The 15,229-nt window shown below is 38.9% G+C and overlaps 1 protein-coding gene across 1 annotated transcript in view; it reads left to right on the forward strand.

Annotated features, from left to right (window-relative positions):
* The first annotated feature begins 3,706 nt into the window (after nucleotides 1-3,706).
* The window catches only part of SEMA3E (semaphorin 3E), a 246,543-nt gene continuing 235,020 nt past the window's right edge, over nucleotides 3,707-15,229 (forward strand). Inside the window, exon 1 of the mRNA XM_045864795.3 lies at nucleotides 3,707-4,352. Within this exon, the coding sequence (XP_045720751.1) occupies nucleotides 4,238-4,352 (115 nt within the window). The 5' untranslated portion in view covers nucleotides 3,707-4,237. The remainder of the gene's footprint in view (nucleotides 4,353-15,229) is intronic.

Here is a 15,229-nt window from a genome sequence, read left to right on the forward strand (position 1 = left end):
TAACTGATGCTATGTGTTTGTCCCAGAGCATGTTTCCCAAAGCACAGTAGGTAAAGTGTGTGCATGTAGTTAGGAGAGGCTATGCCATGCTGTAGTAACTAATCAGGTAGAGTAACATATGTTTAGTTCCTATTCAGGTAAAGTCTACTGTGGGTCCAGGTAAGCTTTCAGGCAAGCTGGCCCCAAGTGTGGTGATTCAGTAATCTAAGATGCTTCAGTCTTATAGCTTCACCATTTCAGGGTAAGGGCTCCTCCTTTTCTGCAAGCTGCTTCTGCTTTTCTGCAAGAAAAAACTTGAGACAGAAGAATTGTGTGGGAGCATTTCACTGCTCGGCCCAGATGTGACACATTTATTTGGTGGTCAGAATTTGTCACATGGCTTCACGTGACTGCCAAGGGGCTGGGAAATATGGTCTCTCATATATTTCTTTCCTTCCTGTCTTCCTGGGTAGGGAGGAAAGAAAGAATGGATATTCTTGAGGGCATTTGTAAGTGTTGCGTCCCATGGTACGTGAGATAATTTTAAGTCGTGCAGAGATAGAGTTTTACAATTTTTGTTGGTTTCCACATGTGTTTGAAAAAATATCAGTAGCACATCAAGCCTATGAGGTAATGATTTCGTTTTGTATAAATTTAAGTTAAATTTTAATTGCAAACACTATGCTATTATGATAAAAATGGTGAGAGTAGCGAACAGATGTCTAATGTTTTAACAACACTGACCTAGAGGAACCACTGTAAAACTCAAATTTTAGTATGTACAACTTTAGGCAAGCTGGGACTATCAGGTGGGGCGTAGGAATGTGTTCTTTTAGCAAATACCCTGTGTGATTCAGCAGCAGATTGTCTGGGACCACATACTGGGAAGGATTATTTCAGAGGCCAGTTGCTCTTCTGCTACTAAATGGAGAACCAGTGACAGAATCCACATGGGGGAGCCTGGAAATCCTGTTGAGTACTCTGCTCCCCCTACCCCTTTTTCCCCCTCACTACCATGGTGTGACCCCTAGCAACAAAAGGTTAAGATTTTGGAATGAAACATTTGACCTGGCAGGCAATACCTTCAGAATTGCCATTTCCCAGGACTCCTGGGTGGCTCAGTTGGTTAAGGGTCTAACTCTGTTTTAGCTCAGGTCATGATCTCATGGGTGGTGAGATGGAGCCCTGTGTTGGGCTCTTCGCTCAGTGGGGAGTCTGCTGGAAGATTCTCTCCCTCTGCCCATCCCCCCACTCATGTGTGCTCTTCTCTCTCTAAAATAATCTTAAAAAAAAAAAAAAAAAAAGAATTGCCATTTCCCTTCTTACCTGGTTTTCCATGTTGTCTAATGTGGTTCAAACTGGCAGTTTAGCTCCTCTGATTGGTAATACCAGTAGATACTGTTGCTAGTCCCAAAGCTCTTCAGTTCACTGAAGCTATTCATTCAACGTGGCAGGTCAGTTTTGTTATTTAACTGTTTTTTTTTTCTATTTCCATGTTTCCCAAGGGTACCTCAAAATCTCTCCACGAAGGGTAACATGTCATGATGTCCTGATTTGTCTATAATGTATTCGGTTTGTATGCGGTTATTAACAGAAGGCTCTTTTACTCTTAAAACATGTCTTGTTTGGATGATAAATTACATAGTGACCCTGCTCCTCAGGGTCCTTCTTATTTTATTTTATGATGCAAATGACTGATTTCGTCTCAGAGACTCTTCATTCCACCGATAGTGGCCGAAACCACATAGGGGCAGCTGTGGCTATGGTTAGTTCTGGATGTTTAGAATTTTTAATAATTTTGTTTTTTTCTTTTGGCATCATCTTTAGATTATAGACTAGAGAGGAAGGTAGAAGGACGTACGGAGGAATTAAAGGGAATAAGCAAAGGCATTGATGACTGAAGGATAAACCAAAACACATTTCGAGAAGCCCAAAGGAGCTCATTATTCTGGCACGTACTTCAAGGTGCCCTAACTGAATCTGAAGGATGACACGTAACACCAAAGATGAATCTCCGTATGTAGCTTGTACATATGTACATATGCACAGATATGTACATCTGTAACATTTATTGTCTCATTGACATTGATGGTATGAATTTTGTATCCTAATGAAATGGTTGTAATGTCTTACATGGCCTCAGGTCCGTAACAGAGTTAGAACAGGCACTACACAATTTTAAGTGGAATTTCAGTTGTATGAGCCTAGCCATATATTTGTAATAAAAGTTATATGCTCTACATTTACTTTTCCTGGAATCATACCATTAGATAACACATATCAAAGCTGCTATTTACTTTCTAGTTACTTCGGTTCTGGAAGAGAGCAAAAGAGGATTCCAAAGGTACATTATATCACACTTAGAGCAACCTTTAGGTCTGTAGCTCATCAGACTGGCTTTTAAAATATGCAAGTGCCTACAGAGACCACCCCAGGTTAAAAGTCTCTAAATACTTCACGTTGCTCTACTGTTAAATAATGTTTAGAGTTTGTTATCTTTTGTAGACCTTGGAAATCTAATTATTTATAATATCCAGTGACATTTACATTTTACTAAAATATACTCTGCTTGTAATAGAACATATCATGCTTAGGAAAATGGGTCGATAATGCCCGGCTCTACGTTTGCTTATATATAATGCAAAATATCAGGGTAACCTGTGTTCTTTTTTTGTTATAATCATACGATTTTAAACACATAATTCTCAAGAAGTGCTCTTAACCGGTACCATTTAAAAACAATAAGAAAAGTTGTAGCTGAGAATCATTTGTTTACCATTTAACTCTTGACTCTCAAATCACATACCTATTCAAGTTTATTGGTCTCTTAAAATAGTGACATTCATTTCCATGCCAACAGCTACAGAGTGTTTGGTTTAGTTTTTGAGATTGATTGAAAGTAGTTTGTAAAGTTGACCTGTTGTGTTAAGCTTATTTACACAAACATAGTGTCTTGGAAAATAAACTCTGAAAGTGCATAGCAGGAGAATTTCACATCATGAGTCTTCTAATACCTGCTTTACTGGGATCTGTCACATAGAGAACCTAAACTTTTCCATAGGTACCTTACCTAGGAGAAAATGACTTCAGAATGTATTCTTAAACTTGGGCTGAAATTTATGACTTGCTTTAAAAAAAAAAAAAAAAGGATTTGCTTTTAATTGGTTTGAAGAATTTGCCTAAGCAAAATAATTTTTTTAGTATTAACACATTTATGAAACAATCACAGGTGACTTGTTTTTTTCAGGCTCTTGAAACATACTTTCCTCCCGAGAGTTGAAAATAACATTTCTAAGATGTAATCAGTAATTTTAAAAAAGCCATAAATGTGAAGGAAAAAAAAAAAAAACCACCCCACAGTTTCAGTGGAAACTGAAAAAAATCAATTTGGGTGCTGGTTGGTGGCAAACAGATTATTTAAAATGAATTTGCATTTATTCAAGGGTTAATCTTGGTGAGTGAGCATTTAAAAGCCCTTCCCGGTGCTCCACCGTCTTCTGTTGTATATACCCCAGTAATCAGCCTATTACATAGATCATTCTCCCTCCTGATCCGCCTTCCCCATCAAAGCTTGGACTTGTCTCCTGCGCTGAGTGACGTGGGGCCAGTAATACTGGGAGGGCGGGTGGGAGCAGGGCACGTGGACCAGAAACACTTCCTAGAAACAGCTCAACCCTGCCTGAACTTTCCCTGTAAACACGGCTCGCTGACAGAACGGCATCCCTGCTGGGTGGATCCTGCAACTCCTAGAGGGAATGGCACTTCTTGTTTTTAATTAGCAAGGTGAAAGGTGAATTAAAACTAGCTGTTTGGCAAGTCAGTGCAAGAGACTGACTTCGGAGAGGCTTCAGGGAGCCAGAAGAGAAGAGCTCCACGGGGAAAGCAGTGCGAGTGCTCCAGGGTTTTTTTTGAATGAAGCGCTTGCAGAAGTGACTTAAAAAAAAAAAAAAAATACAGTTTCCTCCTGAGTCTACCGGCATGGTTGCTGAAGAGGGCTCTGGACAGGACGTGGCTCTGAAGGCTCACTCCTTGGAATGTCCTCTTGCTCCCGGCTTATAAACAACTGTCTTAAGGGAAGAAAGGTTTTACATATCCAAATACAGCCTGACACATGGCACTTTGGGACTGTGCTTTCTGATGACAACGCGTTCGATTTCTGACAAAGCCTCTCACGTGCTGCCCCTGGAGGGGAGTCCTAAGTAAAACTCAGACCCGCCTTAAAGTGAGGATCGGAGGGGTGCCCGGTGAGCAGAGCAGCATGGCATCGGCTGCGAACCTTGCCACCCGGCTCCTGTGGGCTTGCTTACTGGAGCTTTGGATAGGAGGGCACACGGCTGATACCACTCACCCCCGCTTACGTCTGTCACATAAAGGTAGGTCACCTTTATAGATCCTTTTGTTAAAAAAAGAAGAGAGCGAGAGAGAGCAAAGCACTTTAACACAGACCCTTAAAATGCGGCTGAAAGAAATTAATGCAAAACTGACCTAAGATTCTAAGTACCTCTAATTAGCACGTCAATACTTAACCACACCTGAAAATAGTGCAAAATCGCATGCCAACTTAGAGATGTTATTTTTGTCTTGTAAATATTAGGTTGTGTTGATGAGAAGTTCACTCGCTAGCAGGCACAACAGAAGGGAGCAGGAAGCAGGTTGTAAATAGCCTTGTGGCGCTGAATCCACCAAGTTAGCCGTAGGTATTTGAATACCGATTTATGCATTTTGGGAAGCAAGGATGTGGGAGAAGGGCTTTAGAAATAGAGGTGCAATTGATTTTGGTTTTGTGTTGTCCATAATGGGGATGAGAGGAGGGGAAAAGAAGCAAAATGATTTCTTACCCAGGATCACAGTCATCACCATGTAATTAAAATGACTAACGAGTGACATAAATGAGCTTTTTAGTCAAACTGATTATTAGAATTTCTCTTATGTCTGGCGAAAAAATATTCAGAGTTTATTAGCAATCCTTGTAAACTGACTTACATTTATTAAAGTATCAGGATACTATTCACACTAGCATCTAGTCTTTTAACGTAAATTCATATTGCTTCACTGAAGATCTGTCAGAAAGTGCTTAAATATTTTATTCTGCAGCTATGTCTTGGAAAGCAGCATTTGGTCATAAATAAATTATCAAAAGATAGCTTTTGTATCAGGACCAGCAAAAGCCAGTCGTGAATAGGTTTGGTGATTTTTCCTGTAAACAAACAAACAAAACCCACATGTAGAGAAAGTGACTGCTGACCTAAAAGTAATTTGGAATACATTTTTCAGAAAGATTTGTTCTCACTAATCATTGAGACAGATAACAGTTGCAATAACAAGAATTCCAGAAGAACCATTTTTCAATTGTGTGAGCTTTAAATGTCCCTATTGTAGAAAGAAGAGAAACCTGTATTTTTAAAGTGTAGGTGTAATCTTTACCAGAGGGAGAAACAAAACAGGAAGCCTCACTTGTATAAGACATGACTGATCATTTTTTGGTTTTATTGGATAATCATCCATTGATTTTGACTATAGGAAATTTCTCATGTTTAGAAAAGTTAAAACACTATGAATACTTTCTTTATTTAAATAGATTTCCTATAGCACTCTCCAGTAGATAACATAAGTTTAAGAGACACATTGACACTAAATTTATAAAGAATTTAAAATAGAGTACCTAGCATTAGCACTGATTATTTGAATTAGGAAGATGTATCACGGTGTGTATCAAAATGCATATTTCTAAGAAGTTTGATCAAATGTATCAAAATGTAAAAATTTGGTGTGATGAATTATGGACAAAGAAAGATGTCAGAAAAAGAACCTAATAAATGGATTGTTTTTCTTGTGTAGACAAGAGGATAAGCTGCCAGTTTTGGCGGGTTACCATTCTACTACACCTGCTGTTAACCTTTTATACCTTATTATTAGGGTACTTGTTTTTAGTAGTTCAATATTCGGGTATTTTCAAAGGTATCTCCTTTTAGTATTTCATCAGAGAGCTTATAATTTGGTCAGAGCATACCAAAACTCTCTAATGCATCTAAATGCTATGTAAAATACTGTTATCAGACTTATCTTCATTACGTTCCTCTTTTTTTTTTTATTACACCTCTCTTAATCAAAGAAATAACTGTAATTGATTTTATGGGTTGTGTTACATGATGTGGGAATAGAACTGCTAGTCTCTATGTGTACATTGGACTGAAAACTACCACCAAATTCCCCTTTGGTTTTTCTTAATCTTTTTATTTAATGGCACTGGCTGAAATGCTCACTGTTGTGCTTTTATACAAAGACAGTGTATAGTTACCTGAAAATAGAATGTTCTCACTTGTGCAATTTAGCTAGCTAGCAAAATCAGCTGAGAGATCATACCAGAGATGTAGCCTGAGCAGTAAATGCCTACCGCAGGTGCCTCAGCAAAAGCAGAGGACTGCCAGACTAAGAATATGCAGCCCCATCAGTCCACTGTAAGATGCCCCCATTTACTCTTTACCTTCTGGAATTCAGTGGACATTTTAGGGGTATCCAAAAACTATGGGGGTGGTATTTAAGAGTATAATCTTTTGCTATCTTCAGTGATATCAGAAATTGTCACATTTTAGTAATGGGTCAGTTAGTTGATTGATACTATACATGAGTACATGGTCTTCCAAAATAAGGGGCCCTGGATATAAATAATGTAACACCTCTGAACTGCTGCCTAGCCCTCAGCAGATAAATCCGGGAGGCTCCCTGGAGGTGGTCTCCTCCATTATCAGGATGGCACCTGAGACCACAAGCCTAGAGTCTCTTCCCAAAAAGGAGGCAAAATTTCAGTGTCATATAAAAGTTTGAGCTAAATTGTATGAAAATACCCATGACATGTCCTTTTCCTCTCTCCTCCATCCTTCTCTATCTCTGGAAGAGGCATGTTCTAAAAACAGAGTTTAAGAGGAGGGGAGACGGTTAGAGCTAAAAGGGGAAAAAAGGCAGAGAAGGAAGGAAGACAAGGTAGAAAGTTGGTATCAGATCTAGAGCATCTTCTTGCTTATTTCCCACTACCCTCCACCCGCAGTGGGGTAATACTGAATTCCTCCCTCTTCTTACTGAATATCCACTCCACTCCGATGTTAAGCAAATATGCTGAGAGCAAGCCTAGTGGATAAAGCTGTGAGATGTTTACTCTTGTTGAGACAATGAACATATCTTTTAATATATTTTATACATATAAGATAAATTGGGTTAACAAAAATATAGCAAGGTGCTGTCCTGCTTTATAAGACTTTTCAGTCAAGATATGAGTTGACATTAACTGTACTAGGCAAATATTTAAGAGTTTGTGCATAGTTAAGAATTATAGCCAACTTTATAGCCAGTACCCTAAAGAGGATAATATTGGTGTGGTTAATTCAAATTTATAATATTCTACCCAAGGATTTCCTTGAAAAATAGCTGTGATCCTCATGACAGAAGTGAGGGAGAGAGAGAAGGAAGGGAGTAGAGTCCTACTAGATTCAGCCACTTCTCTCTGTTGATGTCTGTTCTCTCCTTATCTCTCACCATCCTGCATTAATGAGGTTACAGGGAAGGCAAAAATAACCCTCTTGATAATGGAGCTCAAAGAAGAAAAAACAAATGAGCAAAGCCCCATGTCAAAGAAGAAATCCCAATGTACATGGAAAACCCCAGAAATTCAATCAAGGGAGTTTGGCAGATGGGGTAGGTAATCAAAGACCCAGTAAAGAATGACAATCACAGAAGCCAAGGAGAGTAGTTGTGTAATCAGAGGATGTTTGGTGAAGAGATAACGAAGTAAAGACATAACTATGGCAGAAGATCATTCCTAAAATATGTTGACCTTATGAAAGTGGATTTGAGCATTGAATATATATCTGTACATACAAAAAGTGGGATGAAGAGTATTAATTAGTCTGTCTATATTTAGCTATAACCAATTAAGAACAGATTTGTCATAGTTCAGAGAGTTCAGGATTCAGAGTCAGAGGTCTTCACTCCACCTCTAGTCCTTCCACTTATACTAATGGTAATTGTCTGTGCCTCAGTTTCCTTAATTTAAAAATAGGGATAGTAATGGTGCTTTCTCTGTATATCTTCCTGAGTTTTTGAGAGAATCAAATGAAATGACAAAACTGTGGAAGTACTTTATAACGTAAAAGTTAATTAATTAATGTTTCCTGAAGACTGATAGAAATTGAGAAGGTTAGAAGGAAACATGTCCTAAAGAGAAAAACCTTTAGGAATGGCATGAGTTTGGATATCAATAAATGCTAGGATAATGTTAATATAGAAGACAGAAGAAGCTGGTCTTAATTAGCATAAAATGTATGGTTTATCCTGATAGGTGGCATTCACTCCACATCCCATCTTCCATACCTTTGGCTTCTGGTTATAATAATTTAGAAGATGATTGAATCACCAGTGTCTTTTTTTCCAAGATTCATGGCCAATAGTTTTGCTTTAATAGCATGTGTAGTGTATCAATTAATTATACATACTCATTTTACACCACAACCTTCAGAACTTTTTCCAATTTATATGGAAGAAAATTGAGATAGAATTCTAGAAGAGCACAATAAAAACTGAAAGTTTTATTTTATTTCTTTTAAAGATTTTTTTCTTTATTAATTCATTTGAGACACAGAGATAGAGAGAGAGAGAGCATGAGCAGGGGGAGAGGCAGAGGGAGAGGGAGAAGCAGGCTCTCTGCTGAGCCAGGAGCCCGACGTGGGGCTTGATCCCAGGACCCCGGGATCATGACCTGAGCCAAAGGCAGACGCTTAACCATCTGAGCCACCCAGGTGCCCCCAAACTGAAAGTTTTAAGTGATCCTCCTGGAAGCATGGTATTCATTTCACATCCAGCGCAAATAAAAAAAGAGGCAGTGACTAGGCCGGTTTTTCCGAACCCAGCTCATAGCTCAGCCAGTAACTGGGTATTATCAATAGTGACATTAGTCACACATCTTTCTGCGATCAATAAATAAAAACTGGTCATAAGGCATGATTCATGAAGAAAGTAGTTAAACTAGGACCCAAGAGTAAACACAGATCTTCATGCCAGATCTCCATCAGGGAGAGTCAGTAAGAATTAAGTGATGGATTTATTAAGAAATAGTTTATATTAAATTAAAAACACCAGACTAAGATGAAAGGAATTACAGTGTTTTGTTGAGTATAGTTTACACAGAATATACTTTCTGTAGAGGAAGTCCATGTAAGGATTTTAGATGGTCTATTCTTCATACTTTTATGTTTGTTATGGACACATATTGCCCACGTGTCACGGAAGTGCATATGGATATACTGAAGTCCCTGAGTGAATATGAATTATTTAGTCCTTACCTGGATTTTGGGTCTTACACTGTGAAAACTGTTGTCCTTTAATATAGCGGTAGGGTCAGAGCTAGCAAAAACAGTAAATGGAATTTATAAATGAACTGGGCCAATTTTAGACTGAAAAAATAACTTAGTTGCATAAAACCATTTCTGCAGGTCTTATGAGGAGAGTGTCCTGTCCATAAGATAGAATCCAATACTTGTTCTTGACTATTAAATATATGCAGTAGTCATGTTGTCACAGTGGAATATTCTTTCAAAAATTTGTTGCCCTATTATTACTTTGCTGTCTATGTCAGATTTGTCACCTAGCTTGAGGTGATTTCATAGAGGGGGTCTCTCTGGGATGAGATCAACTTGGTGGCCTCAGTTCTATGGCCACATAATAAAGAACCAAACATCAAATTGGTCATTGCTGGTGGAAATTACTGTTAGCAATCTGCAGGATCAGTTCTATTTCTTCAAAGGTATCTACTGGAATCATCATTAGGAGTTCTTAGTGGGAGAGCGTGCAAAGATTTACTCCTTTATCTTTGTGTGTCAAACTCTTCTGTGGTTTAGTAGAGGAATTTAGTCTGCTGGAATCCAGAAATGGCACTTTGCATGCATGCATGCCCCTTTATCCATAGCCACCGCAGTGTTAAAGTAGTTTTGTAAGGTCAGGCTCAGAGAATTGAAAACAAAACAAAAGTGAAATCATACCATTAAAACATTTTCCAAAAGGTGCAGAGTGAAGATTTATATTATTTTCTTAGTTTCAAGACGCGGAGCTAAATGGTGGTCATAGTCTTTTAGCACAAAATCTGACACTTTGGAATATTATATAAATTCTACAAAGGTTGATGGTTATTTTAATAATTTTCTCGCAGCCTGGTTTTAAGTAACATTTGAAGCATAAGAGAAACTATCAATGTCATTAGTTATTTCTTGGACTTAGGCAAGCATTATTCTTTGATAAGGATGATAAGGGTGACAATGACAAGACTGAATATTGTACAGGCTGGGTTTTCTGGACTATGAATGAAAAGAATGTGGGAATGCCACATTTGAACCCAGTGTTATAGTCTCTGAAGAATGTGCTGATTTCAAGAACAGAGATGGCTGTGGAATTGGTGACTTGACTTCACATGCATGGCCCTGGTGATGGCCAAGGCAACTGATAACTCAAGAAATGTTCAGCCTCCCTTAATGCTAATGCCTGGTTCAGGGTATTCTCACTATATGGCCCTCTTGCCCTGGTAATCTTGCCTCTACAAGTGTGGAAGAGGAAAAGAGAAATCCATGACTTGCCTGATTTCTGGGCTTAGATTAGAAATGTATTTCTGCCTCTGTTCCTGGTAACTAAACTCTCAGCCATTACTGCTCTCTGTTCAAGGACTTAGCTCATGGCTTTGGCACAGTTCATATAGAAGAATAGCGTAGGCCCAGGAATTACAAAACACTCTCACATTCTATTTTCATTGGCCTAAAAACTCTAGACTTTGGATGAGGCATACTGAATGTGAATCTTGCTTCTGGCTGTATGATCCTAAGGTCCTTATCTTTTCTGATTATGAATGTTCTCATCTGTAAAATGGGGTAATATGTAACTTGCATTACACTGAAAGAATTACACGAGACAATGCAAATTAATGTGGCAAATACTTTAGCATGGGAAACTTTTCAGAGGTTATTCAATGAATCAGAAGAAGTTCAGAGAGAACTAGTCTACCCTGGTTGCCCTTTTTAAATTCTAAAACCATCATAAGTTAATTATTAACTTATGACTTAAAATAAGGGAAGATCTTATGACTTAAAATAAGGGAAGATCAGTACGGTTTTTTACTTGAAAGCAAAGATTTTTCTTTCATGAAATCCAGCTCTTACTGGAGTAGATGACTAGAAGGAACAAGCGATATTGGGGTCTCCCATGTTTGTAACTCACTGTGGAATTATTTTTTTGATAGTGTAAGTAATTAAATTATCCTTAATTGGAAAGTTGGAACTTAAAGGAAGAGGAAAGTTGGAACTTCACCTGATGGCACCTTGGAGATAGCAGACCAAAGCCACAAAATAAACCAAAGTTACTGACAAAGGTTATTGTAGACCCAGCTTTGTAAAGCACATAGAACTAATATTACTAAGACCAGACCACACTGTCAAAAGTTAAACAAAACAGTGTCTTAGAAACAGCTATCTGCCTAGCATGTACTGCTTGCACTGAAAGCGAAAGAAAGCTTTCCATTCTACCTTCCCCGGGACAAACAGGTAGGAAAGCTGTGTGGGGCGCAATTCCTCACCTCTTGGTAGGTGTTCGATAATGCTCACTGAGTGGCTATATAAATGAAACAAAATGATTTAGAGCCCTGTTTTTAAAAGGAGAGCCTGGTGGGGGGTGGGGTGAAGAGTACCAAGGAAACTAAGGAATCCTGAAGAACTATTTATGGCTCCTTTGGTAAGACATGCATTAGGAGAGAGGCTGGGTTGTTTTCTCCCTGTTCCCCTCCATTCCTCTCGGGGCTGCATGGTAGTGGAGCGGCCAAAGCCTCTGGACATCCTCCAGACCTGTTAACCATATTCACCCGTTTATCATCAAGGTTCTTCGTGTTTTGTTTTTGTTTTTTCTTTCGTCTACCTTTCGCTGCATTTGTCTTTCCTGTATGGTCACCACCCCCTCCCGTTTCCTCCTCTTCCACTTTTTTTCCAGAGAGAGATTTTTATTTCTGCCCCATCTTAGGCCAGAAGTGGAATGAAAACATACTGGTAGTGAATGGTCTATATCTTTGGCCCTCAGTTTATCTTCAATATTCGTTTCATTTCTGTTGTCTAATTCAATGACTAGAAAGACAGGACCTTTGAATTAAAAATCAAAGTTTAATTATACTCATTTGGCATTCAAAATTTGTTGAAATTCATGACTTAGGAAATAATGAAATATGAAAATGTGGCAAATACTTTAGTATTTGCTTACTAGCCACCTGGACAACTTGTCCTCTTTGTCTAGCCTGTGTTTCTCGTGGGCAGCTGATGCTGCCAGGCCCCTTGTGACTCTCGTGGCTGTGGGGATGGAGTGGGAAGGAATGAGGGTACCCAACAGGAGTGGACATGCCTGCCCTCCATTCTCTGGCTCAGCTTGGGTTAAGCGTAAGTTAGCATATGCTTTATGTAAGCCTATCTCTTTCTAGTCCATTTTAGTCCACTTTCTCTGAGTTTTAATTCATTGAAACCAAATAGAAAGAGGCTTTTATTCACAGGGTAGAACAGAGGAGCAGCATCCCAAAGGGTAAGTCTCAGTGGTGATGTTAAGTAGCCAGACTAACTCCAGAACCCAAAAAGAACAGCAGCAAAGAAAATGGGAATCAAAGAAGGGGAAAAGAGAGGTCAGCTAGGGACACTGACCTTTTCCTTTCTGGCCAATTCCCTCCCAGGAAATGATGGGAAATGAGGAGGGCTTTAAATTCAAAGCTCAAGATGCACTGTGGAACTAAAGCCAAAGAGGAAGTGTGCTGACAGAATTGCATATAGCTCTTCATGCCTCTCGATGGCTTTTTTCCTAACCCTGAGTCCAAGAGTTTATTATGGACCGTGTGATTTCTGAGATTCTTTCCAATTCCAGAATTGTAGGACTCTGTTCCTTCCCTTATGAGACCTCCCAGTGTGTATAATTTCTCCAAAATATTTTTTAAAATTGTTATTAGGGAACAGTATGTTCTAGTGGAAAGAGTAAGTACGGGCTCACAATTTTAAAATCCTGGGTTTGAATCTGCAGGGCGTATATCCTATTTGATGTTGTATTATTCTGGCTAAATCATTGAACTTCTGAGGCTTACTTTTCTTACAAGTGTAAAGAGACTGATGGACACTGCCAATGCCAAATGATTATTGTAGAAAACATAAAGGTATCATGGAAATGGATATTGTGTTGTGATGGCTCATGATGTTCCCTAGTTTATATAATTGTCTTTAAACATTTTAACTTTTTTGAGGGCAAGGAGTCTTTTTATTTTATTTTATTATTTCATTTTATTTACTTGGTAAGACTCTTGCGAATAGAATAAAATGACTTACTCAGATCATTCCTAAAGCCAGTAATTAAAGGCTGGGTGGTTAGTAGCTAGTGAATAAAAACAAAACCGAACTTTTTGTTGTTGTTGGCTTCTGTGTTATGTTTTTAAGAGGCAGAGCCACTGCTCAAAAATTCACCTGACAGAAGGCTTAGTTGAATTTCATTGCAGAGGAGATGAAGTTACTGGGAATTTTCTTTTGTTCCTTTTCTGAATGAGGGTCCCAGAGGGGATGAGCACTGGGGTGCTATGCAAAGTGTCAGAGACTGGCAACATCAACCATGGGAAGCTTCTGCATCAATAATTCTGGGGCTTCGGAAGCTGTGTTTTAACAAGCCCTGCAGGTGACTCAGTGCTCGCTCCATGGGAGCAGGAGAAACGCTCGGTGGGCTAAGTGGGGTGATGCTACAAGGGAGCCTCACTTTCATGTTACCTTTTTCATTTTTTTCCCCCTTATGTCCATCACGTAGGTTGAGGGTGTCATTTATTCAGATTTCCAAATCATACCCTTGGTCTTGATAAATATACTTAAATTCGTGAGTATCTATTATACCATTCTCTACCTACTTTTTTTTTACTAGATAACATATATAGGTAATAATTTAACATATACATTGTATCTGTTGTGAATGACCATTGATGATATAAATTGTGACACATCATGGTATCATTGAGTTCAGGTGAGAAAACATCGAATATTGGTGAATTGTGGAAAAGCATTTTGTAAGATTCCAGAACTCATTCATCTCTCGGGGGAATGTTTTCTTGGACTAATAAAATTAGGTCCACTTCATTTTTTTTAAGGTTTTTTTTTATTTTTTAAATTTTATTATATTATGTTAATCACCACACATTACATCATTAGTTTTTGATGTAGTGTTCCATGATTCGTTGTTTGCGTATAACACCCAGTGCTCCATGCAGTACGTGCCCTCTTTAATACCCATCACCTGGTTAACCCATCCCCCCACCCCCGCCCCTCTAGAACCCTCAGTTTGTTTCTCAGAGTCCATAGTCTCTCATGGTTCGTCTCCCCCTCTGATTCCCCACCTTCATTTTTCCCTTCCTACTATCTTCTTCTTTTTTTTTTAACATATAATGTATTATTTTATTTATTTATTTGACACAGAGAGAGAGAGACAGTGAGAGAGGGAACACAAGCAGAGGCAGAGGGAGAGGGAGAAGGAGGCCTCCCACCGAGCAGGGATCCCGACGTGGAGCTCTATCCCAGGACCCCGGGACCATGACCTGAGCCGAAGGCAGATGCTTAATGACTGAGCCACCTAGGCGCCCCATCACTTCATTTTTTTTGTTGTTGTTATACATCCTGATCTTTCCCTTCAGGGATTTAGAAGCTTCTGTATCTTTTTAAGAAACATTTATTCAGTCATTCACTTACTCCATAACTACTCATTGAGCTTCTTCCAATTAGATATTGACTATCATGCTAGGGTTTTAAGAATAAAAAATACAGTTTTGTAAATGTGATGCATTTTCTGGATGGGACCCTGGAACCATAATAGTTAAAAACATAAGGAAATCTGAATAAAGTGTGAGTTTTAGTTAGTAATAATGGGTCAGTAATTGTTTATTAATTGTGACAAGTGTACCCATATTAACATAAGCTGTTAATAGGGAAAATTGGGTGTAGATATATGGGAACTGTCTTCCCTAACTTTACAACTTTTCTGTAAATCTAAAACTATTCTGGGATGCCTGGGTGGCGCAGTCAGTTGGGCGTCTGCCTTCGGCTCAGGTCATGATCCCAGGGTCCTGGGATCGAGTCCCGCATCGGGCTCCCTGCTCAGTGAGGAGCCTGCTTCTCCCTCTGCCTCTGCCTCTCTCTCTCTCTGTCTCTGATGAATAAATAAATAAAAATCT

Source organism: Mirounga angustirostris, unplaced genomic scaffold (genome assembly GCF_029215605.1).
Source record: "Mirounga angustirostris isolate CCGP_5_RB_7025 unplaced genomic scaffold, mMirAng1.0.hap1 SCAF_12, whole genome shotgun sequence".
Lineage (NCBI taxonomy): Eukaryota > Metazoa > Chordata > Mammalia > Carnivora > Phocidae > Mirounga > Mirounga angustirostris.